General features: G+C 43.8%; 1 protein-coding gene across 1 annotated transcript in view; it reads left to right on the top strand.

Annotated features, from left to right (window-relative positions):
* LOC138262031 (histone deacetylase 9-like) overlaps positions 1-25,856 on the top strand; it is a 1,178,236-nt gene that overhangs the window by 1,043,167 nt on the left and 109,213 nt on the right. Inside the window, exon 13 of the mRNA XM_069211700.1 lies at positions 497-638. Coding sequence (XP_069067801.1) covers positions 497-638 — 142 coding nt within the window. The remainder of the gene's footprint in view (positions 1-496; positions 639-25,856) is intronic.

The raw sequence follows: 25,856 nt of genomic DNA, 5'->3' as shown, positions 1-25,856 counted from the left end.
TAATGGGAATGAGTGCTGGGAATGCAAGCAGTTCTCCTTGTAAAGACTCCAGCAAAACTGGGGCGCAGAGGTAATATGATAGTTCCCAAACTAAGGAGTGCAGGTCAGAAGCAGGAAAGCAAAGAGTGTTGACACTTCACTGTGTTTTGGCTCCCAAAGCTGTACACTGGCTTCATCACTGACGTGTAAACACTAAAACGGTCCTTACTCATAGGTTGCTCATTTGCGCACACAAATACACAAGGTGATGGGAGGATTGCTTACAAATAATCTAACCACTTGCATTCGTTTTGGTCGTGCGTGCAAGTCAGAAAATCGTCGCATGTGTACTCTGGCTTTAACCCTGTAGGGATACATTTGTAAACAGTTACCTGATTCTCAGACACAGAATAATTAACATTATTATTTTAAGTAGAATTTAAAATGATGCTTATGATTCGGTGTCATTGATTCTGTACCACCTTGTAAATGACTAACATATACGTTTTCTTTGCAGGTAAGTACTGGAAATTAGTGAATACATTTTCAGTGCCATCGACTGTTCTTCTCTCTGACTTCCAGAAAAGAGACAGAGAAGAGAGTGAGACAGTGTCTGCCATGGCCTCCCTCTCAGTGCATGTGGAACAGGGAAACATCAGGTATGTTCTATCTACAACCCTGGAGATACATCACCTGTCATGTTTTATGATTTTTATTTTTCAAGGTGGGAATATCTATGGCATGGAATCACCAACACATCAGAGGCATTAACAGAGTAGATGTGCTTCTAGGGTAACTCCTGATGATATTCACTAGATTTGGTATTTGCCTTAAAAAAACAACTAGGAGTTATTTTTAGGGTCAAGTCTGCAAGCGCATGTGTTGGTGCATGTGTCTTGCTTGTAAGGCCCTCCCGTTGTTTACCGTTTGTTGGCTTGCCTGGCTCTTTTCGTTAGAGCCTCATAATTCGTCACTGCTGGCCAAGCATCATCTCTGTTCCTCTCTCTAGAACAGGGACCAAGCACTCATTGATTCAAATGAGTCAGTGCAATCCGCTGCTCCCACCGTGATAGAGGTACTATTGTGTTCTTTTTCTAGTGCCCTGCACATAGAAGGCGTGTGATGGGGAAAAACACGCCCAGCAGGACAAACAAAATTGCAAAGTTTTATTTTCTATAGTTAACTCTGTTTTATTTTGCCAAGTCTTCTTTTCTCACTTTGCACCCATGATGTGTTTTGTTATTGTGTTATTGTTTGAGAGCGCTGTTCTCAAAAGATGAGGATTATTTGGTTCTAAATATTGCAAATCAACATGATTTCTTTCTTATGTATAATTTCTGAAATTATACTTTTATACATATATGTGCAGTACACCCCAATCCACTCCACCCCACTCCAATTCACACTGATCCACCCCATTTCACTCCACACCAATCCAAACCACTCACCCCAATCCAATCCACTCCTATCCACCACACCAAATCCTCCCAACCCGCCTCACTCCAATCTGCCCCATGCCAATGCAAAACAATCTGTCCCACTCATCCAAGACAATCTGCCCCACTCCAATCCAAACCAATCTGCCTCACTCCAGTCCAAAGCAATCTGCCCCACTCCAAACCAAAATAATTGTTCCCACTCTGATCTGCCCAATTCAGTCTGTCCCACTCCAATCTGCCCAACTCCAATCCAAAACAATCTGCTCCACTCCAATCTGCCCCAAACAACACTAAAACAATCTGCCTACTCAAATCTGCCCCACTCCAATTCAAAACAGTCTGCCTAACTCCAACCCACACAAGCTGCCCCACTCCAATCTGCCCCATTGCAATTTGCCCCACTCCAATCTGCCCCACTCCAATCTGTCCCACTCCAATGCAAAACAATCTGCCTGCCCCAATCCAAAACAATCTGCCACACTCCAATCCAGTCCATCTCACCCCAGTCCAATCCACCCACTCCATCCTAAATCACCCCACTGCAATCCAATCCACCCTCCAATCCAAGCCAGGCCAATCCAATCCAATCCCCTCCAATCCAATCCACCACAATCTGCCGCACACCAATCTGCTCCATTCCAATATAAAACAGTCTGCCCCACTCCAATCTGCCCTACTCCAATCCTAAACAATCTGTCCCACTCCCATCTGTCCCACTCCAATCCAAAACAATCTGCCCTACTCCAATCCTAAACAATCTGTCCCACTCCCATCTGTCCCACTCCAATCCAAAACAATCTACCCTACTCCAATCCAAAACAATCAGCCCCACTCCAATTCAGAACAATTAGCCCCACTCAGACACACTGACTCCAATCTGTCCCCACTCCAATCCTAAGAAATCTGTCCCACTCCAATCTTCCCCAATCCAATCTGCCCCAATCCAAACTACCCCACTCCAGTCCTAAACAATCTGCCCCAATCCCATCTGTCTCACTCCAATCTAAAACAATCTACCCTACTCCAATCCAAAACAATCTGCCCCACTCGAATCCAGAACAATTAACCCCACTCTGACATGCTGACTCCAGTCTGCCCCACTCCAGTCTGCCCCACTCGAATCCAAAACAATCTGCCACACTCCACTCCACCCCACTCCAATCCACCCTACTCCAATACGCCCCACTACTACCACCCCACTCCTATCTGCCCCACTCCAATCCAAAACCACCTGTGCCACTCCAATCCAAAACAATCAGCCCCACTCTAATCCAAAACAATGTGACCCAATCCAATCCACCTCCCCACAATCCAATCCACCCCATACAGCCCAATACAATCCACTGCACACCGCCCTAATCCACTCACTCATCCCAATTCACCCCACTCCAATCCAGTCCACCCCACACTAATCCAATCCACCTCATTCCAGCCTAAACCAATCCACTGCACATCACCCCAAACCACCCCACCCCGCCCAAACCTACCCCAGTCCACCCACTCAATCCAATCCACCACAATACACCTAACTCCAGTCCAAAACAATGCAACCCACTCCAGTCTACCCCAATCCAATTAAAAACAATCTGCCCCACTACAATCCAAAACAATCTGTCCCAGTCCAATCTGCCCCACCCCTATCCAAAACAATCCACTACAATCCAATCTACTTCACCCCAATCCACCCAGTCCATCCCAGTTCACCCCACTGTAATCCACCTTATTCCAATCCATCCACCCCACACCAATCCAATCTACACACAATCCAATCCACCCTAATCCAACCCAAACCAATCCACACCACCCCAATCCAGTTTACCACAACCAACCCCATTCCAAAATAAGCAGCCCACTCCAATTCAAAGCATTCTGCTCCTATCCAAAACATTCTGCCACACTCGCTTCTACCCCACTCCAATCCAAAACAATCTGCCCCATTCCTATCCAAAACAATCAGCCCCACTCCAAATCAAAGCAATCTGCCCACTCCAATCCAAAACAATTTGTCCCATTCCAATGTGCCCCACTCCAATCTTACCCACTCCATCCCAATTCACCACACTACAATCCACCAGAATCACCAAACCAATCCAATCTACCCCAATCCAGTCCAGTCCAATCTACTCCATTCCAATCCTCTTCACCCCCAACCCAAACCATCTAAATCCACCCACTGTCGTCAAATCCCCACACCAAACCAATCCACCCACTCCTGTCCACTCACTCCAGTCCACCCCACTCCAGTCTAATCCACCCCACTCCAATCCAACTCACCCCATTTCAATCCAACCCACCCAATTCCAAACCAATTCACCCCATTCCAAACCAACCCACCACACTTCCATCCAAACACTCCACTCCAATCATCTACCCCACTCCAATCCAACCCAAACCAATACACCTGCTGAAATTCATTCTACCCCATTCCAGTCCAGTCCTCTGCACTCCAACCCATTTCTCCCCACTCAAATCCAATCCAAACACCCCACTCCAATCCGTCCAACTCTAATCCAATCCACCTTGTTCCGGTACAATTCAGCCTACTTTAATTTATCCCACTCCAGTACAATTCACCTTTCTCGAACTATCTTAGTCCACCCCACCGACACCACTCCAATCCACCCCATCCCATGCCAATCCAGTCTGCCCCACACCAATCTAATGAATCCCAATCCAATCCAATTCACTCCACTGCAATCCACCATAACCCAATCCACTCAAATACAATCCACTCAACTCCAGTCTACTCCACTCCAATCCACCCCAAACCGATCCACCTCACCCCGTTTCAATCAATCCCACGTCCAATCCCATCCACCCCACCCTACAATCCCACCTGCCCCACTCTACTCCAATCCACCTCACTACCTCAATCAACTGAAACCCACTCCACCCTATTCCACCTCACTCTACACCACTCAACAACACTATACTTTATGATACTCTCTGACTCTGAACTCTACTTCCCTCTACTCAACTCTACTCCCCATACTCCACTTTATGACTCTCCATGTTACTAACTTTTAGCCATGCTGAACCGCAGCCACACTGGTGAACGGCATGGCAAAACACATTCTCAATGCCAATAGCTCGTCTATAGGCGAGACCTATTGGCTTTGCCAATGCTTGTTTTTTAGAGCTATCTCACATAAGGATCAGGGTTGTTGGTGTCACACAATGAAAGGGCTGTTGCCAAGGAGAACAAAACGTCCAGAATTTTGCACTTGTACTAAATGGTACAATCCCACCTATCACCTTCAGTCTCGATATTATAACCCTTTAACAAGTACGTTATGCACAATTGCCAACATTTGTAATTGGCCACTAGCTGGAATTTTAAGTTTTTATCTTTTCGCAGCTTTCAAAGAATACCCATACAAGATGTATTTGTGGTTCCACGGATAATGTGGAGAGTGTGTTACTTCAAAGTATCTTTTACTTGAGCCTGATTAAGAATACCATGGTGTTGTACCATAATATCTTGAATGGAATTTTGTTGTCATAGGGTAGGTGGTGTAGGGCTTGATATTTCTAATTCTCCCTTGTGAATATTTCGACTTACCCCCATGAGCATTTATCCAGTTCTGAATCAATTTGCAGGTGAAGAAACCATGTTGATTAAAATTGTTGGAATTGATTGGGTATAAACTGCCTTGAAATGGAAACTCTTAAAAGAGAGTGTTTTTGACTATAAAAGACACAAACTATGACTCGTAAAGATAGAGCAAATCAATGTCAAGTTAAAAGAAACATCCAGGCCCCCAAAATCAATCGCTTTGGCAAAACTCCTTATCCTTATGCTTTTGATTCTATTTTGTATCTTCCATAAATAATTCAGACATACATGAATTATAAAAAATCTTAAAATATAGAAAAGTCATGCATTTTAGCTCCAATCTGTGTATAAAAAATGATACTGTTACCTATTTTAGGGTTACTAAACTGCTCCTTTGCAGTGGCAATTGCGAATTCGATTATTTCCTTGCCCTGCATATAAAGCAAGCCTTCTTCAAACGATAGATGCAAACAAAATTTATTTCAGATGTAATCCTGTGCACACTGGATGATACAAACAATTCCCAAGCATATACAATATGAAACAGAATTGACAAAAACTCTTTGTGAAACTAACGCTTATATTTTTAGAGAGAGAGAGATTTAAGCTATCCAAATGTGCATTAGAAATACATACCTAACATTGTTTGATAAGTAAGGTTTGCCAATTTGTGTTAAAGAATATGACATGGCTTAGAATTTTATCACTCAGTTTGCCCACTTTTGGATAAAACAACTGCTTTCCGGCCAACCTGCAAGTGACTCATTGACCACTGAAAACTGACTCATTGACCACTGAAGAATGCAGGATAACATAACGTTAGCAAACCACCATCTTTTTTGAGAGATGTAGACAGCCTGATAAAAATTCCTTACATTTATGAATAGTGTTTTGTTTGCCTTTGCGAAAACCTGTTATTATGCGCATTATTTCTCTAAATCCAGTTTGTGACCCTAATTAAGGACATTTGTTTTTTGTTATAGTGCAAAGGGTATTGAAAACGATTGCGAATGAGTGATCAATTGAATCTGCATGGGGTTCATGACAGAAAAACAGCTTATTTTTCAAGTGTGGTGCTCTTTTATTGGGTCGACTTGACAGCAGAGCTGACATATCCTTACCAGTTTTTAAAAATGTACATAGAATGGGTTTCAACCCCACGCAGAGACTACTACCCTCTCACCCCAGGCTGCTGGGTTTATAATTCCACGTTCCAGGAACTGCTTCCATTTGAATTCCTGATACAGCTGCTAACGCGTCCCTTTATGATAATTTATTACACATCAGGACTCGTTTTAGGCCAATGAATCTTTTGCCCCAGTTGAGAGACACCTTAGGACGAGACAATTAATCAATTTGTCAATCAATACATCAATTATATCATCAATATTTATCACAACAATGCATTTCACTTTAGTCAAAGACATTAATCAACTTAAGACACCACCATGACCTTGCAGTCATGAATAACCACACCAGTTTAGTAGAATTTTGTGAGGTTTATTCCCTATTAGTTACAATTCTAAAAGCAGATGTGTTAATCTCAAAACCAAGAAACACAATAGCATAGTCACAATATGGCAACTCTGATAAGATTTCACTAAAGCAAGAATCACAAACATTAGAACATAACACGGCGTGAACATAGATCAACTTTAGCAGAGTATCATTAATGCGTCAGTTCAACAAAGCATTGATTCCGTCGTTTGTCTATTTGCATCAGTTCAGTGAACCCCTGTCCTACCCACTGATTAGCATTAGCATGTTGGGCTTCATGCAAAACAATTTGGAACACCAATTTGGAAAACATCTAGCTATGGGCTCTGTCAAAAGTAAGCAGTTGGTACTTAGAAAGGAAAAGCAAACAGACAAATCACAATTTCATAGTCATAGTTACCCTCCAAGGTTTGGGTCAGCACTCAGGTTCAGACTTCATCTTCAGGACATCAGTCGATTCGCCATCAGTCAAAACTCAGCTTTGGGGCAAAAGGGGCACTTCCCTCATAAGGAGGTAAAGTGTAAATGGGCAATCTAAAGAAAAGGATGGTTTAAGCAAAATCAAAATAAGTCACCAAACAGAGTGACAAGGTTTCTGGATCAAATCAGCAGCATCTCCCTAACCAATCTCCCCAGCTCTCCATGTCACAGGGTTTTATCCCTTTTTCATTGTACATTTCCCTAAAACTTGATTGGCCAAAAGTTATACCCCACCATCTTTAGCCAATTAGAAAACAAGTTATGGCATTAATCTTTCACCCCACATTAGTTCACAGATATTTTATTGGTCCATATAATTGACGCCTTCAGAGGTAGCACGTCCGGTATGATTTCATCCTTCTGTAATTCTTTGCACATCTTTTGGTCAGTAGCTCCATGGTCTCTACCGGCTCGAGCGACCTTGTACATTATACTAATCTCCACTGTTGCATTTTAACTAAAAAAATTCTACAGGCAATATGAATTTCATGAGAACGGATCCACTATAGTTACATTCAACTTCTAGTTTGAAGAAAACAAGAGTTCATGTCCTTTTGCAAGTCAGCACACTGCACGTTAGAAAAATACATTCAATATGAGAGCCAGGCAGCTAAGCTTCGGCTAATGCTAACTTAAGGCCTACAAGATTTATTTAGCATACTTTAATAACATAATCATTAATAATTAGTACAAAACTAAGTCTAATACAAGAATTCATAAACATTAGTCATTTTTATTAGTCCCCGCATACATTGGCAGCCACTCCCCGTGGTCACATTTCAGGTGCACGTTCAAGCAAAATACATTTCTACAGTTTCTATGCGACATTATTGTACATTAGTTCATAAGCATTTGCATATTAATATAGATTATATAAGCTACGCTCTCTTAGTCCCTCCTCTGATGACGTTCGTCATCACCCAAACCTTTCCCTTTCAACCTTTCACTTTCAATTTTTCACCTTGCGCATAATGCGCATTTCAACATCTTGTCCTTTGTGTGAACTCTCCCAAATTTAATTAAATGTTTTCTCCCTTTCATTTTCTTCTTTTCTCCTGTTCCTCTTTGTCCAAATTCTTTCTTTCATTAATTTTGCATGCTCCCCCTAAACCCAATAAACAAATTAAGACAATTAATAGACCCCCTAATATTTTTGCAAGAACCCCGTTCCAAATATTACTAAACCAGCTCCCCACTCTGGCAATTCCTTTTCCAACTTTCTCCTTAACTCCAGGCTCCTTCAGGTCTTTCAAATCTGTACTATCTCTTGTTAGGTTAGTAAGCATACCTCTAATCTTTTTGCTATTATCCAGAATAAATAAGCAGCAATGGCGCTCGTTAAGCATCTTACAGACTCTGCCGCTCTTTGCTAAAAGAATGTCCAAAGCAAGCCGATTTTGAAGAGTCATAGCTCTTTCCGCGGCAAGTTCAGTATCCATCAGGAGTATAGCCCCTATGAAGTTTGTCAGCATGTTATCCACAATAGTAGACAACTTTCGAATCTTTACGGAGTTTAAGATAACCCCTACTGAAGGAATTATGGCTCCAAATATGTCACCCACGACAGCAGCCGCTGCCTCTCTCTTTTTTCTAGCATGTTGTAATTCAGACATTTTAGGTATTTGCTTTAAGTCATCAATCTGGTAAATCTTTGGGAAAACTAGCCCCAAAGAACATGTCCCATGCCATCCCTTAGGAAGACGGTAATAAGCATTAAGCCCACAGATAAAATAGATCCCAGGGATCGCTGGATCCTGTCCATTTAACATGAATGTCCATTTCCTCTGAAACAAAAACACATGCCTGCATTCACTCGTTCCCACAAATAAAGTGTCATGCTCAGATTTTGGCCTGTAAATACAAAGCCTACCTACATGTAATGCATCTATAGCTAATTTGCCCTGCGTCTTTATTGCAGTGTAAGCATAATAATTTGCATATGTGCGTTTTTCGAATCCCTTTTCTAACCTTTCTTCCAGTGCTTTGCGTCTATCATCAGTGTGATCTAAAAAGCTTTTCTCTGTAGTTGTTAATCAGCAGGTCAGATTGTTGCGGTGCGAATAAGCTGTCCCAAATGTCAGTGTCGGCTCAAAGAAACCTCTAATTAATTTTATGCTATGCTCTTTAGCTAACTTGTTCAGAAACTCAATCACAGTTACAAAGGAAAACACTACATCTAGATTTGAATAAAAATATTGCACATGTTCTTGGTCATAGAATCTTTTTTTTTTTTTTTGTTGTCCTCATTCACCCTAGGCCTTATATAAACCTTTTCTTTTCAACCAAGACGAGAAGAGTTTTCCTTGGCCAGGGGTTGCTCTTTCCTCTCAAACAATCCTCAGACTGTCCCAGTTCCAGGAGGATTTCAGAGCAAGATATAAAATCATTGGACCAATAACAGAAATACACTTTCATTCAGTAATACTTAAACAAAAAAAAAAGAATTCTTTATCTCAATGTCTTGATTTCCAATTCAATAATGGTGCCCAAAAGTTCCCCCACGCCCTGTCCCACCCCCCGTCATTTGATCCAGTCCTGCAGTGCAAAAAAGGTCCTTCAGCCAATCTGAGTGGCCTGGAGGGGTCTTTGAAACCCATTTTCTGCATATTTCCCGCCTCCCCAACAGTATTGCGTAAAATATAAGCTTCTTATCTACCACTATGTCTCGATCAGACCGTCCCTGCTGATCTTGATACTGACCAAAGATTATTAACTGGAGAGAAGCTTCAATTTCCCGATCTAGTATACTCGAAATTGTTTCACACACTCCTTCCCAAAAATGTTGAATATCAGAACATTCCCAAAACATATGAATGTCAGTTGCCTGGATTAACCCACACTTTGGACATCTTGCCTCCTGCCCTCCTCTCATTTTAGATAATTTCTCCGGGGAAATATAAACTCTATGTATCGTGAAATAATGATTTTTCCTACGAGTAGCCAGTTTCACAGTACAAAAAAGCATTTTTAGTGACTCTTCCCACCAACTCTTAACTTCCTCCTCTGAAAAAAACTTCCTCCACAAATCACTGGGAAGTACAAATTCACCATCCACCCCTTCTAGGATCCCCCAGTACCATGCAGACACTTCGTGGGAGCCTCCCAGTGGGCTCGGGGTGATCTCACTCAATGGATTGGACATACCAACACCTTCCTTAACCCCCTGAGCCCATTTTTTTATCTGTAAAAATTTCCACCTAGACAAGGAACCACCCATCTTTAACTGCAATACTTCCCAAAGAGGAGGAACCCCCTCCGAAAACAGATCTCCCCAGTACTCTAATCCTGCTTGTTTTATCGGTAATGCTAAAATATCTTGAAAGCATTCCGGGGTTCCCGGGGAGTCCCAAATAGGTGCATCGGCATTATAATAGGTACGTTTCGCAGATTGTCTGATTGGTACCAACTTTCTGCCAGCCCCCGCATAATTTTTTGTTTTATCTTTTTGAAAAATTTGGGGTCCCCGAATTTAAACATAAAATTGGTTGAAGCGCTTTTGATATTAGAAGCCATTATCTGAAACATTAAACCCGTAGTCGTTGAGTCTGAGGCAAGAGACAATGTTCTAAAGTTTTTCAAAAGGAAGGCCCATGCATAATTTTGCAGCTCTGGTAAAGCCAACCCGCCCTTAATTCTTACACCAACGTAACTTTTTCCGAGAAATTCTAACACCTTTAGAGCTCCAAATGAAGTCACTTATGAGGCGCTGCATTTTTTCTATGTATATTTTCTGCATTGGGAGTGGGGAAGTAGAGAACAAAAAATTCCACTTTGGAAGAATAGACATTTTTACCAAGTTAACTCTTCCGATAATCGTTAAGGGAAGGTGAATCCAGCTTTGTAGTAGACTCTTACATTCCAACAACAGTTTTAACTGGTTCCTCTCAGCTAGTTGATTAATATTTTGAGGTATCAGGATTCCCAAATATCTAATTTCCTTTTTACGGTAAACAGATTCATACTCCATATTCCAAGCCATAACTTCTGTTTTTTCCACATTCACTTGATAACCAGACACCTTACCAAACTCCTCAGCCAGCTTGGGAATCTCAGGGAATGCAGTTACTAGATTATCTGTGTACACCAAAAGATCGTCTGCATACAAAGCAAGTTTCCTCTCCCAGCCCTGACAACAGAAGGGAGAAATCATCCTGTTCTGCCGGATCTTCCTCGCAAATGGCTCCATATATAAGTTAAACAGTACAGGAGATAACGGACAGCCCTGTCTGGTGCCCCTTGCTATAGCTATAGGGCCAGTAAGATTCCCATTCACTAATATTCTGGCTGTAGGGGCCGTATATATCTGATTTATTACCCCACAGAGATTGTTTCCCAACTTAGCTTTTTTTAACAAGAGTTTCAAATAAGCCCAATTTACCTGATCGAAGGCCTTCGCAGCGTCAACCGTGATAACCCCTAAAGGGGAATCAAAGGATACTGCCATATCTATGGCCCGACTAATTCATATGTCAGCTCGTGCAAATATCTCCCTTTTGAGAAGCCCTTCTGGTCAGAGTGTATTAAACTATTTGCTACTCTACTTACTCTGTCTGCCACTATTTTGGTGAACATTTTATAGTCGCTATTCAATAATGAGATAGGTCTGTAAGAAGAGCAATTGGTCGGATTTTTCCCGGGCTTCAAAATCAATGAAATCACTGCATCATTCCATGAAACAGGTATTCCTATCTCATTAGAAAAAATCTTACCAAATAGCTCGACCAAAATTGGAGTAATAACATTGCCTAATACTTTATACAGCTCCACCGGAATGCCATCAGGGCCCGGGGCTTTCCCTTCTTTACCCCCAGCTAGAGCCGCCCTCACTTCCTCAACCGTAATAGGGCCATTAAGAAATTCCTGTGTCTGCTGCGAGATTTCCGGTAACACGTCCTGAGCTAGCCAGTCCTCCACTGATTCTTCTCGCACCTCCAGGTACTCCGAATACAGAGATATAAAAAAGTCCTGAAACCCTTGTTCAATATCCTCCCTACGGGATAGTTTTGTGCCAGTATCTCCCGCCACTATTTCCTTAACATGGCCCCTAACTTGATCTGATTTAGCTTTCCAAGCAAGCAATTTCCCTGAGCTCTCCCCATATTCAAAGTTTTTAAGTTTACTAACCTCCCATCTCTTAACCGTTCGTGCCTGTAAAATATTTGCCAATCGTATTCTTAGCTCTGCCAGCTCTGCTCTTCCCAGCTCCTCCTGGGTCCCTTCATCTTTGCCGACCAGCATCTCACTTTTTATTAGCATTTCCTGCTCTAGCCTATTTATTTCTTCACTAAACGTTTTACGTTTATAGCATGAAATACTCTTAATTTCCCCTCGTATTACCGCCTTAAAGGAGTCCCAAACCGTTGATAAAGATGCTGAGCCTATATTAACCTTAAAAAAAACTTCCGTCTCTCTGCGTAATTGCACCAAGACATCCTCATCTAGCAACAGTGCACGCTCCAATGTCCACCTCTTAAACATTCTTCTCTGGGGGAGCGTCAAATGCAATGCTACCGCAGCATGGTCTGATAGATGTGGGGGCAAATATTCAATTCTATCAACATTTTCCAACAACCTATCATCTACTAAAAAATAATCGATATGTGACGCGTGGCTATATTTCTTATTAAAAAAGGAAAAAACTCTGGCCCCCCCTTCCCTCTTTCGCCATATATCGCACAAACCGTAATCTTTCATCATTCTCTTTAAATAACATTGTGATTTTGGCGTACCTAAGGATCTGCAAGTGTCCGTTCTATCCAGTCTATTATCCAGCACCACATTAAAGTCACCCATCATAATAATTGGATCTGAAAATTCAATAAGCTGGGAAAAAACCTTTTTGAGAGGTTCAATATCATCCGTGTTCGGGCCATAGAATCCAACCAATATCAAAGTGACCTCATCAACCTGAATTTTTACTGAGACCCAACGACCGGTTTGATCCGCTCTAAATTCGAGAATTTCTAGTCTAGCTTCAGGCCTTGTTTGACCAAAATGGCTACTCCCCTTGTGTGAAAATTATGAGTGGTACAAAGACACACTTGCACCCATTTTTGGGCCTTAAACAACTCCTTACACTCATCTGCAGCCAAATGAGTCTCCTGCAGAATTAAAATTTGCGCCGGTGAATCTTTTAAGTATTGTAGAATTTTATTCCGCCTTGATTTGGTCCTTAAACCATTGACATTCCAAGAAAGTAGCTTAATCGTGAGATTTCCCTCCCCCTGCCCTTTACCCAATCGAACCATTCCAAATTAACCCGTCGTCCCACTGCCCGGGTGAATGAGGAACTATTTCAATACAAAACTCAAAAACACAAAACTCTAAAAAAGAAACAAAGACCCCCGCCTAGTACCACCCCCTCCCTAACCCCTCCCTTGGGGGACCCCCCCACTATATCGGCCACCATGGGCCTGATTTTAGAGCACCCCGCCTACCTGGGAGCGTAAGATTTCAGGAAAAATTATTTTACATGATCGGTCTGTTCCTTTTTAATAAGATCTAACAACTCATCCGCCCGACCTGTTTCCCTTATGTTATACATTTTATTGTTGTACATTATCCGCATAAATGCCGGAAAATTCAACTGGGCCGTGATTCCTAGCTTTTTAAATTCATCCAACCTTTTCCCCAACTCCCACTGCCTATCCATTGTAATCTTTGATAAATCGGATCTAATCTCAAATGACATATTTTCAACTCTTAACGATTTCTGTTTCAATGCACTATTCAAGATTTTTTCTTTCAGATGATAGGTTAAAAAATTAAGCAAGATTTTCCTTGGTCTAGTGCTGTTGGCCCGCCTCGTAAAGGGATCACGGTGTATTCTCTGAATATCTTTTTCAATTTCTTCCCCACTCTCTTCCAGCTCACATACAGCTTTAATAAGGGAAACCACATAGGACTTCAGGTTTATCCCTTCTGCCCCTTCAGGGATCTTTAACAGCTTTATGTTATTCCGACGTGAATAGTTCTCCAACTGCTCAATTCTGACTTGTAAGCCTTGTTCTTTTTCGTTTAAATCTCGAATCTCATCCTTCTGGTGTTTCAGCTCCTCCTTCATCCCCCCTACCGTCTCCTCCAATGTCTGGATCCTCTCCATTAAACTATAAAATTTTCTTTTCAAAACCTCACAGGCCTCTCTAATCTCTCCTTGATTACTCTCCGAGCTTGCAAAGCCCTTTTTTATATCCTCCGAGATGGAGAGAATTACTTCCTCCATGGAAGGATTGTGCCTGGGGTCAGGGGGCAAAACCTGAGCAAGGGGAGGGCTAGTAACCGCTTCTGGTATGACTCCTTCCTCCTGTCGCATAATATATGAATTACCACCTTGGCTCAGAGAAGAATCGAAATCGACTTGTGAATTCTTCTGGTGAGCCGAAATATCCATCACGGGGGGAGGGTAACTTTCAGCCCCCTCGCCAGGGTCTGCGCTGTTTCCAGAGTCCTTAATCGTGTGGCTATCCATTTTTCCTTGTCCCGGTACCAACACAATATCCTCCGGCCTGACCTTAAAATAAGCCCTTAATGAGGGCGCAAGTCCGTGCTTATTTTTTAATCTCCCCTCACTTCCTTCTTTCTTTTTCTTAAATAAATGATTCGCCTGGTCCGTTTTGCTTCTAAGTTTCCCCTGTCTTCCACCAACATCAATGTCCTTTTTCCCCCCCTTCAGCCCCAAACCCCCTACCTGTAAGGCGTTAACAGAGGTCTGGGGTGGGGGAGAACTCTTATCTCCTTGTCTGTAAGCGCCCCTGGCCCCCGCGACACCCACCACCTTACTTGAGCATTCCGGGTTTGGATTTGTAGAGAAGCGCGTTGTCACGCTATCGGGCTCCTGAGAAACCTTCTCAGGAGCCTTTGCGATGCTGGCTCTGCCTGGATTCCCCCGCAGGGGAATCCTCGCCGAACCCCTTCGCACCCGGCGGAGCTCCAGCGCGGCACGCCCCCAGTGCCGGAGTCTCTCGCCGGATGCCTCCCCCGGTCTCAACAGCGGCCGGGATTCCGCGTCTCGGACGGCCGGGCAGCACATCCAGCCGATCGCTGTGTGTTCATGCCACGCCCCCAGGAGCGGCGGGAGATGCGTCTAGCAAGCTGCGGCCGCGACGCAACCCGCCATGTCCCCTCCTCCGTGGAAATGCCCCCTTGGTCATAGAATCTTGTTAGTAGCAAACTACAGCTTATCCCGTAGGTTAATGGAAGACTATGATAAGTGACTCCTTCTTGCACTGAGGTAGGGATTTTTGTACACACATAACAGTTCCTCGCATCCATCGTATCAACATACTCATTCAGTAAGTGATAGAAGACATTGGTAGAGAGTTCCCCCTTTGAGTTAGTTCTCTCATGCAAATATTTTGTATCTTGCGCGAACTTTTCCCACGGTGTTAGTGTAGCAGTCTCAGGTTTTGAAGCATTTTTAGTCACTTTCTTATCCAACCATGGCATTCCCACAATCACACCTACAATTATTATTGCACACACAATACCTAATATAACACTTAACCAACCACACACTTTACCCTTTTTGCTACTACCTCTAGTGTAAGCCATGATCTGTAAACAATCAGATAGCAGAATAATTCAAACAAACAATCAACTTGAGGACGATTTAAAAGCTCTCTTTTTTTTTTCTCTGATGCAAAGTCTCTCTTTCTTTGTGTGTGTATTTACAGCGTTCCACTCACCCCAGGACCCTTTTGTCAAATCAGGTTAGCAGCTTGTCATAATCGGTTTTCCAAAGTCAAATCAGGTTTCGAATGTCACATCCGGTAATTCACAAGTCTCCTTTTCTCAGCTTTCCAGCTTTAAATTTCATTTTCAATACTTAACACAGTCTCCTTCTTAGGTGGAATTCAGGTACCGTAGTATTGGCCTGGTACTTCTCGATCAAAGCAGAACGCTAAGAATTCTTGCTGCCATTCAGATGTCATTGCATACGCCCATTCAGGACCTGCGTACCTTCTATTTGCGATTCTCTTTCTTTTCAATCTGCGTTAGCTTTGCACCTCTCCTTCACTAAGGTCCTCCCTTCTAGTTGTATCGACTTCTTCCTCTATGGTTTCACCTGGACTGACCTTTTCACTTGCAACTTGTTTCTTTGGCCAGTTATCTCCTCTCTGCGTTTTCTTCCTGCTTGGCTTTTCAGGACTCTAAACAGCACCCTCCTCTTGTGCTATGGTGTTTTCTCTTGATGGACCTGCAATTGGCTCAGGAGGTGTCAGTGTGCTTTGACCTCCTTCTGTTCTTTCCCCCTCGTCTTCTGGGTCTGTAACAGGTTCAAGTTCTAACCCGTATCCGTCTACTTCTGGGAGAACCTCTCCTTGTTGTGGTTCTCCTGCCGCCTCTACTGAGATAGGCCCACCGTCACCTCTCTCGAACTCGTTTACTGTTTGAGGGACTAGGCCGTCCTCCGTGGGCTCTCCTGTAGTCTCAGTTCCCCTTTGAATACTCTCCGGCCCTGAGACTTCCTTCTCTGGAGTTGTCGTCTCCGATACATTAAGTTCCTCATTAGTTGGACATGACACGTTCTTTGTGTGAATGCCATGTATCCAGTTTGGAACTCCTGCACATTTCCCAGCAGTGGTTGTTGTCAGGATTACCTGATATGGCCCCTTCCAGCGCGGCTTCAAACACGACTTCTTTACATGCTTCTTGACAACCACCCAGTCACCGGCTTGCAGAGTGTGACCTGGATCACTGATTGGTGGTAACGTGTTAGCCTCCACCTGGTGGGAAAAAAGGCGGACCACATCAGCCAGACCCTTGCAGTAGTCCAACACCATATCATCTGTGATATTCACAAGAGCATTTGTAGGTACTGCGGGTAACCTCATAGCTCTGCCCATCAAGATCTCATGGGGAGATAGCCCCGTCTTCTTATCATGGGTGTTTCTCATTGACATCAGCACTAAAGGCAATGCATCTGGCCACTTCATGTTGGTAGCTGCACACATTTTTGCCATTCTCGATTTCAAGGTACCATTCATCTGTTCCACTAGTCCTGATGCTTCGCGTGGTAGATACAATGCAGCTTCTGTTCAATGTCTAGTGCAGCACACAGGAGCTTTATCACCTCATTGTCGAAGCGTCTGCCCCTATCTGATTCTAAAGAGACCGGAAACCCGAATCTTGTTATTAATTCTCTGAGCAACAGCTTTGCAACTGTGAGACTGCCATTTCTACGTGTGGAATAGGCTTCAATCCAGTGACTGAAAACACACACAATCACCAACACATACCCCAAGCCTCCACACACAGGCATCTCAATGAAATCCATCTGCATCTTGCTAAACGGACCTCCAGCTCTCCCTATGTGGCTCAAAGTCACCAAAGTCCCTTTTCCTGCATTCATCTGTTGACAGATGATACACCTGTGACAGGTGACCTCTGCGGCTTGTCTGAATTTTGGATTAAACCAATCATTTTTGAACAATCTGATCATTGCGTCTCTCCTAAGATGTGCCTGCCCATGGTACAACCTTGCAAACTGTGACAAAAGACTGTTTGGCAAAACCAACATCCCCTCCTCTGAGACCCACAAGTCATCTGCTCTTTGTACACATTGCATTCTCTGCCAGGAACGTTTTTCCTCCCTGCTTGCACGACTCTGCAGTGATTTTAGCTCATCTAATGTGTCAACAACTCTTAATGTAAAGTTCAAACATGTCTCATTTTCAGTTTGCGGTAACAATTCCCACTGATCCTTGAACGATATACAGTTCAATGCGCAAAACCTTGCGACTTGATCTGCATAGCCGTTTCCCATAGACACAAAGGGGGTCATTACGACCCTGGCGGTCGGAAACCGCCAGGGGTAATGTCGCGTCCGTACAGCCAACAGGCTGGCGGTACGGAGACCCGTATTACGACCGCGGCAGTAGCGCCGCGGTCGCACCGCCGGGGCTGGTGGTTTCCCGCCCTTTTAGCCCCGGCGGTGATAATCCACCAGGGCAGCGCTGCAAGTAGCGCTGCCCTGGGGATTATGACTCCCCTACCGCCAGCCTGTTTCGGGCGGTTTGCACCGCCAGGAAGAGGCTGGCGGTAAGGGGAGTCCTGGTGCCCCTGGGGGCCCCTGCACTGCCCATGCCACTGGCATGGGCAGTGCACGGGCCCCCTAACAGGGCCCCGTGCAGCTTTTCACTGTCTGCATAGCAGACAGTGAAAAGCGCGATGGGTGCTACTGCACCTGTCGCACGGCCGCAACACACCCGGCTCCATTAGAAGCCGGCTCCAATGTTTTGCTGCCTCATCCTCGCTGGGCCGGCGGGCGTAAACTAGGTTTGCGCCCGCCGGCCCAGCGGGGATGTTGTAATGGGGTCCGCGGGAGTGCGGCCGCATTGGCGGGCACACAGCGGTTACCGCTTGGTGGGCGGCTACTTGTAAAGACCCCCCAAGTCTTGTGACTTAACATGAGCATTGCATTTCACCACAGCAATTTCAAGAGGTAACTGAATCGCATGCAACAAGTCCTTAATCTTTTCATCATTTTTCACTGGTGAACCAGAAGAGGTCATGAAACCCCTCTGTGACCACAACTGGCCAAAATCATGTACAATTCCAAATCTGTATCTGCTGTCAGTATAGATAGTAACTTTCATGTTTTCAGCTGCGTGGCATGCTTTAGCAAGAGCAATTAATTCAGCCACTTGTGCGGAATACACTCTTTCGAGCCAGGAGACTTCTATGATACCTGTGATTGTACAAACAGCATATCCAGCTCTTAGTATTCCGACTGAGTCCCTTAAGCATGATCCATCAACAAACATGATGTAATCATTTTCTTTCAACTGTGTATCTTTAATGTCAGGTCTGGGTTTGGTGCACAGTTCTGTTACCTCAAGACAGTCGTGCTCCATCTCCTCCAAATTATTAATCTCAGTATTTTCAACAGGAAGTAGAGTTGCCTGGTTCAATACAGTACATCTCTTTAAGGAGACATTAGGCGACCCCAGAATGATTGTCTCATATCGGGTAAGTCGGGCATTTGTCATGTGCTGGGTTTTGGTTCGGGTCAACAGAATTTCAACTGAATGTGGAACCATTACTGTTAAGGGATGTCCCATCACTATGCCTTCACACTGTGTGAGGCTCTGACCAACTGCTGCAACTGCGCACAAACAACCCAGTAAGGCTGCTGCGACTGGGTCCAAGGTAACTGAAAAATATGCTACAGGGCGGTTTGCACCTCCATGGACCTGTGTTAAGACAGACAAAGAACAAGCATCACTTTCATGACAAAACAGTAGAAAAGGCTTCGTGTAATCAGGCATACCTAAAGCTGGTGCCCTACACATGCACTCCCTCAATTCCATAAATGACTCAAGCTCTTCCTCGGACAAAGTTATGGTATATGGTTTGTCCTTAATCTCCTTGCCTGTCAGCTTTATCAATGGTTTAGAGATAATCGAAAAGTTGGGAATCCACTGACGACAGTAGCCCACCATTCCCAAAAACATTCTGACATCTCTTTTTGTTGTTGGAGGATTCATCTGCAGTATGGCTGTCACCCTCTCCTTTGATATTCTTCTGGACCCTTTCTCAATCAAGTACCCTAAGTATTTCACCTCTTTCTGAAAGTACTGCTGCTTCTTTGGGTACACTTTATGTCCGTTCTTTCCCAAATGGTTCAATAAGGCAATTGTGTCATACCTACAGTCGTCTTTTGTTCTGGACGCAATCAGCAAGTCATCAATGTACTGTACCAGAGTCGAACTGAAAGGCAAGTCCAACGACTCTAAGTCCTTTTTCAATATCTGATTGAAGATGGATGGTGACTCAGAAAACCCTTGAGGAATTCTGCACCAACTGTACACCTTGTCCAGGAATTTGAAACTGAATAAAAACTGGCTGTCAAAATGAAGAGGCACCGTAAAGAACGCTTGTGACAAGTCCACAACTGTGAACCACTCTGCATCACATGGAACCTGGAACTTGATCACCGCTGGGTTCGGCACTATAGGGCAACATTTTACTGCAATCTAGTTTATTTTCCTCAAAGCCTACACAATTTGAACCTTCCCACAAGGCTTTTTCAAACCCATTATTGGTGAATTACATGGGCTGCTCAATACTGCCTTCAGAACTCCTTGCTTTAAAAAGTCCGCAATTATCTGCGACACCTGAATAAGAACATCTTGTGCCATGTGATACTGCGGCACCTGGGGAAACACTGCATTTGGTTTTACTTGCACTTTAACCGGTTCTACTCCTTCTATCAGTCCCACTTCCTTTCCTGTCATGTCCCCCACTTTCTCTGTCACTGTCCCTTGCAACTCAGCTGGCAAGTCAGTCACTGTAAGCATCGGGAATAAGGTTATCAAAGGGTAATCTTAATTTGCTGTCTCTGACTCTAGTTCTGAAAACTGCCCATCATCTCCCTCATCATCACTGTTTGTTTGAACCTCAATCCCTTCATTAGAACAAGTAATCGAACATTTCGTCTTAAACAATAAGTCTCTTCCCAGTTAGGATACGGGACTCGAATCACAGACTACAAACTTATGCAGTACCTGAAAGTTGCCAATCTCATCTTGAACCAGGTCTGTGATCGGATTTGTCAAGTACTGGTTTACTACTCCTACCACCCTTATGGTATGCCCTGAAAGTAGCAATTTCGGAACCTCTGCACTTGTGACTGTAAAGCGTGTAGCTCCCGTATCAACCAAGAATGAAACTTTGTGACCCATCACCTTTCCCTCTACATAGGGTCCCCTCTGATCTACTTCTAGGGATGCTGCAAGCCTGCACTCTTTGCTGTCTGAACTGTCATCCGACCATTCATCATTCAATCCATCCTCACAACACAATGGGAACTGCTGCACTGTGTTATTTTGATTAATCATTTGGCCTGTGACCTGTTGAGGAAGCATCACCTGTTGCTGTCCCATTGGAGCTAATGGTAATTGCATTTGCTGTCTAGGTACCATGGGAATCTGCTGTTGTACTTGCTGCATTTGTGCTGGTTGAACACGCGGCATTTGCATTTGCTGCATGGGCTGTAACCCCTGCATCTGACCCATGTTATTCTGGAGGTTCGGATTTTGACCTCTCAATTTTGGACCCCTCAAATTTTGAAATGTGCCGACATCAGTGATTGGCTGAACAACACCATCATGCACCATATTCGGGCATTCCCGCTTCCAATGCCCCACGCCCCCACACGCGTGACATGGTGAAATTTTTTTCATCCCCTGTGCATCATTGTGAACCACAACAGTATTTAAGTCTGGACCGCGATTCACAAAACCTCGACCTCGGCCTTTTGGTTGTGCCTGAAACACGCCATTCCCTTGCGGTTGCTGTTGTATCATCTGCTGTATTCCATTTCCCTGCATACCTGCCTGCGCTGCCTTAATCTGCATCACCATCACTTTCTCCTTCAACTTCCTCTGCTTCAGCTCAATCTTGTCACTACAGTATTTCGCATACTGCAACACCTCATCAATCGGCTTTGCTTGCCAACAGATCAAATGATTCTTAATCATCTGGCTAACCTCTGGTCTCAGTCCTTCAACAAATCTGAACACAAGATGGTTCGTGTCTTTCGGTTCAATAGTCTAGGTACCACTGTAATGCTTAAATGCTTTCAACTACCTCCCATAATAAGCATGGATTGATTCTTTAACCTCCTGCGAGGTCCGGTCAATTTTCTGCCAATCAGTCACTTTCGGCAACACTTTCTGCTTCAAAAACTCAATCACTTTCTGATAGTACTTCATCACCTCCTCGGATGGTGCTCCAGTCACCTAATCCCTTGCCGGTTCTTGTGTCAGCCAATCTACACCTCTCTTATACTCAAGCCATAAGTCAGGTGGCACAATGATCTCCAACAGGGTATTCAAGTCCTCCCAGAGACACTTCGCAAGTTTTACAAACCTGTCTGTCTGCAGGTACCATTTTATCAGTTTCTCCCTCAACCTGGGATAATCATTTGTAAATGACAAAATGTCTCCCCTGGACCATGGCAAATGAACTAGAACCCCTCCAGCTGTTTCTCTCATCTGTAGCATCTTTACTGTCCCACTGTCTGGTGAAACTTTACTCTGATTTGATTCCGGACTGTCACTCTTTTCTTTGTCTCTCTTCTTTGCCCATCTGCCTCCCCACTTTTCTAAAGCTCCCCAAATCTGCGCACTTTGCAGTATCTCTTTAAGATGCACTTTTATTCCAGCCGACCTCATGTGATCAAAATCTTTAGAATCAAAGTCTAATCTGTAGCTTCTTTTCAAATGTTTAGTGTTCTCAATATCAATGTCGTATTTGTTTGCCAGGTTCGCTAACCTCTGATGCACCTTGCCAACTTCCTTAGTAATTTTGGGGCACAGATACCTTAACTATGCTTCAGTGTATGATTCTAATCTGTCTACCCCTAACGTTCCTTCCACAAGTTCAGCTGCTTCCACACCCAGTCTTACAAAGTTCAAGTAGTCATCTTGTTCTGATTTCTCTGCGGTCACTGCAGTAGTTTGTGAAGCCTGAGTCTTTTCTAACCACTCTTTCAATTGTTGCACAGAAAACCTTTGCAATGAAATATTCCCTGCATGCATCATTGGAGACTGTGAGGCACTTGTACTTATTGACTGTGGGGTTAGCACACCTAACCCTGCTTGTCTCATTGCCTCCAAAGGTGCTTCAGCCGGACTAAGGTCTAACAAAGACCTGGGTCCTTCAACTGATTGCTCTCCTGGGGCCATTAACTGGGGAGTTCCTATGGACCCTCCTCTTATTATATCTTGGGTCATTACTCCCTGATCACACATACTAGGCTTAACCTGCGCATACAATGGTACAGGTGGACCAACAGTAATTGGTAATGATATGGCAGCTGCTGTCTGACCTGGTCCCAAACCCCGTGGAGCAGTAACTCCTGAAGCTTGGCTCACTGTAGCCAGTGCAGGTACAAACAGAGGTCCTGCTGCTGGACTATAACCCGGAAACAGCTGTTGCTGCAGCTGAGTCAGCAATTCCGGAGTTGGCTCAATCTGCACTAACCTCGATTTTGTATAAATCGGATCAGGCGGCACCATCAGATTCGTAGTAGTCTCTAGTACTGGGACGTCTGGATAGATTCTCTGTATCTGTGGCGGAGGTTGCTACTGTATCTGTATGTCTGGCGCAGTGGGAACACTGACACCATTTTGTGTCAAAACCGTATCACTAGTCTGTGCTGTATCTGTAACTCCCTTGTCCTGCATCTGGTTCCCAGGACCCACACTAGTGCTCGGGGCAGTGTCACTTATTGCATAAGGCGGAGGGCGATCATGCAACAACTCATTAAAGAAACTCTTCATCATCTGAATCGTCTTCCTCTATCCAAGACCACTTAATCTCTTTTGGTTTGCTAGAGTCTGTCTTACAAATGGCTTTCCTTCCCTGTGTTTCGTCTCCCTGTGTTATTGCTGGGAACAATTTGAGTCCGTCAACTATTCCCCTTCTCCACATTTTACTTTAATTGTCCCATCTTGCCTCAGCTAAAGTCTTCTCTGCTCTCTTCATTCTCCTCTCGAATTTCTTCTGTCTTTGTTTAATAGCCATTAAATCCCAGACTGCGAATGCCTCATACTGAGCTGGCCTCGGAGGTGGATTTTGTACACTTAACATCCACCTCAAATTTTCCAAGATTCTCGTATTAAATGTTCCGTGTTCCGGAAACGCCAAACATCCCTCCTTTTCTGTTAATTTGTGCCACTGTTTCATCCATAAGCAAGGCGCGACTCCCTTCTCTTCCATTACTATATAAGCTGGAGTACCCTCAGGCGGTGTCGGCTCCCCTTCACTCGCCATAATATATGCGTCTCCTTTCAGAGCGCTCTTAAAAGCTTTGATAAAATTCAGCATTTTCTCTTTTGTTTTGTATTTAATCAGGAAGTGACTTTAATTCCCAGGACTCTCTTCACCCACCTTTCTCAACCTATTGCCTCTCACGGACGGCTGCCAATCCGTGCGCAACCCCTCTTGGCAACTGACCTATCCCAGCGCGGTACCACTGACGTCACACTCACACACACTGCAGCTGACAAAGTCTTGCGGCTTGTCCACCCCTCACTCTGGATTCACACCAAACTAATGCAATATTTTGCGGGCACCTTTAACAACAACAACAACTCAAATTTGCCGGTTTACTACAGGAAGGGTACACAACCGCTTCAGAACTTTACAGAGATTTCACTTGAAGCCTCGGCCGCTACTCTCTTTTTCTCAGTTCCAGCATACGCAAGCAGAATTCGACACGCAAATCCTACTCTCGACTTGTCAATTGTTTGTCCTAGTGCACTTTAGAACTTGCCAAATCTCCATCGAAGATTTCATTCACACGTTTAGACTCCAACTCGATTTGTCAACCATGCCCGATTGACCTATTAAACCGCGCAAATTACAACATAAACCCAAATGTCTCCTACACTTGTCAATATACTCCGGAGTCTTAGACCACGACGGGTCCGTACATCACCAACCAACCACGTGGACAATTTTTCGAGCACAAAGCGCCACACTCATATGAAGTACTCTGACTTCCCTACTCTCATACTGTGGAGTACGCCCACTGCTACTAAAACAACATTACCTGACCTAAACACACATAATCCTCAAAACACCTGCAAAATGCATAAGCTGCGCAAGTGCAAATTCTACACCACACATGCTAAAACGCCGAGAACATTCCCAACTCACTTAGGCAGGCTCCGAGATCCCGGGAAAGTCATGGGGAATTTAGAAATGCATCATACCTCTAATTTGCGTTATCTCAGAAAAACAATCTAAACAGTAATTCTCCGTCCTAGGGCCCCAAAGGGCCAAACCGTCGCTCTGCTATCAGAACTGCTAACGCGTCCCTTTATGATAATTTATTACACATTAGGACTCATTTTAGGCCAATGAATCTTTTGACCTAGTTGAGAGACACCTTAGGACGAGATAACTAATGAATATGTCAATCAATACGTCAATAATGTCATCAATATTTATCACAACAATGCATTTCACTTTAGTCAAAGACATTAATCTACTTAAGACACCACCATGACCTTGCAGTCATGAATAACCACACCAGTTTAGTAGAATTTTGTGAGGTTTATTCCCTATTAGTTACAATTCTAAAAGCAGATGTGTTAATCTCAAAACCAAGAAAAACAATAGCATAGTCACAACATGGCAACTCTGATAAGATTTCACGCAAGAATCACAAACATTAGAACATAACACGGCGTGAACATAGATCAACTTCAGCAGAGTATCATTAATGCGTCAGTTCAACAAAGCATCGATTCCGTCATTTGTCTATTTGCGTCAGTTCAGTGAACCCCTGTCCTACCCACTGATTAGCATTAGCATGTTGGGCTTCATGCAAAATAATTTTAGAACACCAATTTGGAAAACATCTGGCTATGGGCTCTGTCAAAGGTAAGCAGTTGGTACTTAGAAAGGAAAAGCAAACAGACAAATCACAATTTCATAGTCATAGTTACCCTCCAAGGTTTGGGTCAGCATTCAGGTTCAGTCTTCGTCTTCAGGACATCAGTCGATTCGCCATCAGTCAAAACTCAGCTTTGGGGCAAAAGGGGCACTTCCCTCATAAGGAGGTAAAGTGTAAATGGGCAATCTAAGGAAAAGGATGGTTTAAGCAAAACCAAAATAAGTCACCAAACAGAGTGACAAAGTTTCTGGATCAAATCAGCAGCATCTCCCTAACCAATCTCCCCAGCTCTCCGTGTCATAGGGTTTTATCCCTTTTTCATTGTACATTCTCCTAAAACTTGATGGGACAAAAGTTATACCCCACTATCTTTAGCCAATTAGAAAACGGGTTATGTCATTAATCTTTCACCCCACATTAGTTCACAGATATTTTATTGGTCCATATAATTGACGCCTTCAGAAGTAGCACGTCCGGTATGATTTCATCCTTC

Source organism: Pleurodeles waltl, chromosome 10 (assembly GCF_031143425.1).
Source record: "Pleurodeles waltl isolate 20211129_DDA chromosome 10, aPleWal1.hap1.20221129, whole genome shotgun sequence".
Lineage (NCBI taxonomy): Eukaryota > Metazoa > Chordata > Amphibia > Caudata > Salamandridae > Pleurodeles > Pleurodeles waltl.
Note: the sequence above shows the minus strand (reverse complement) of the source record. Positions and strands in the feature narration are given on the sequence as shown.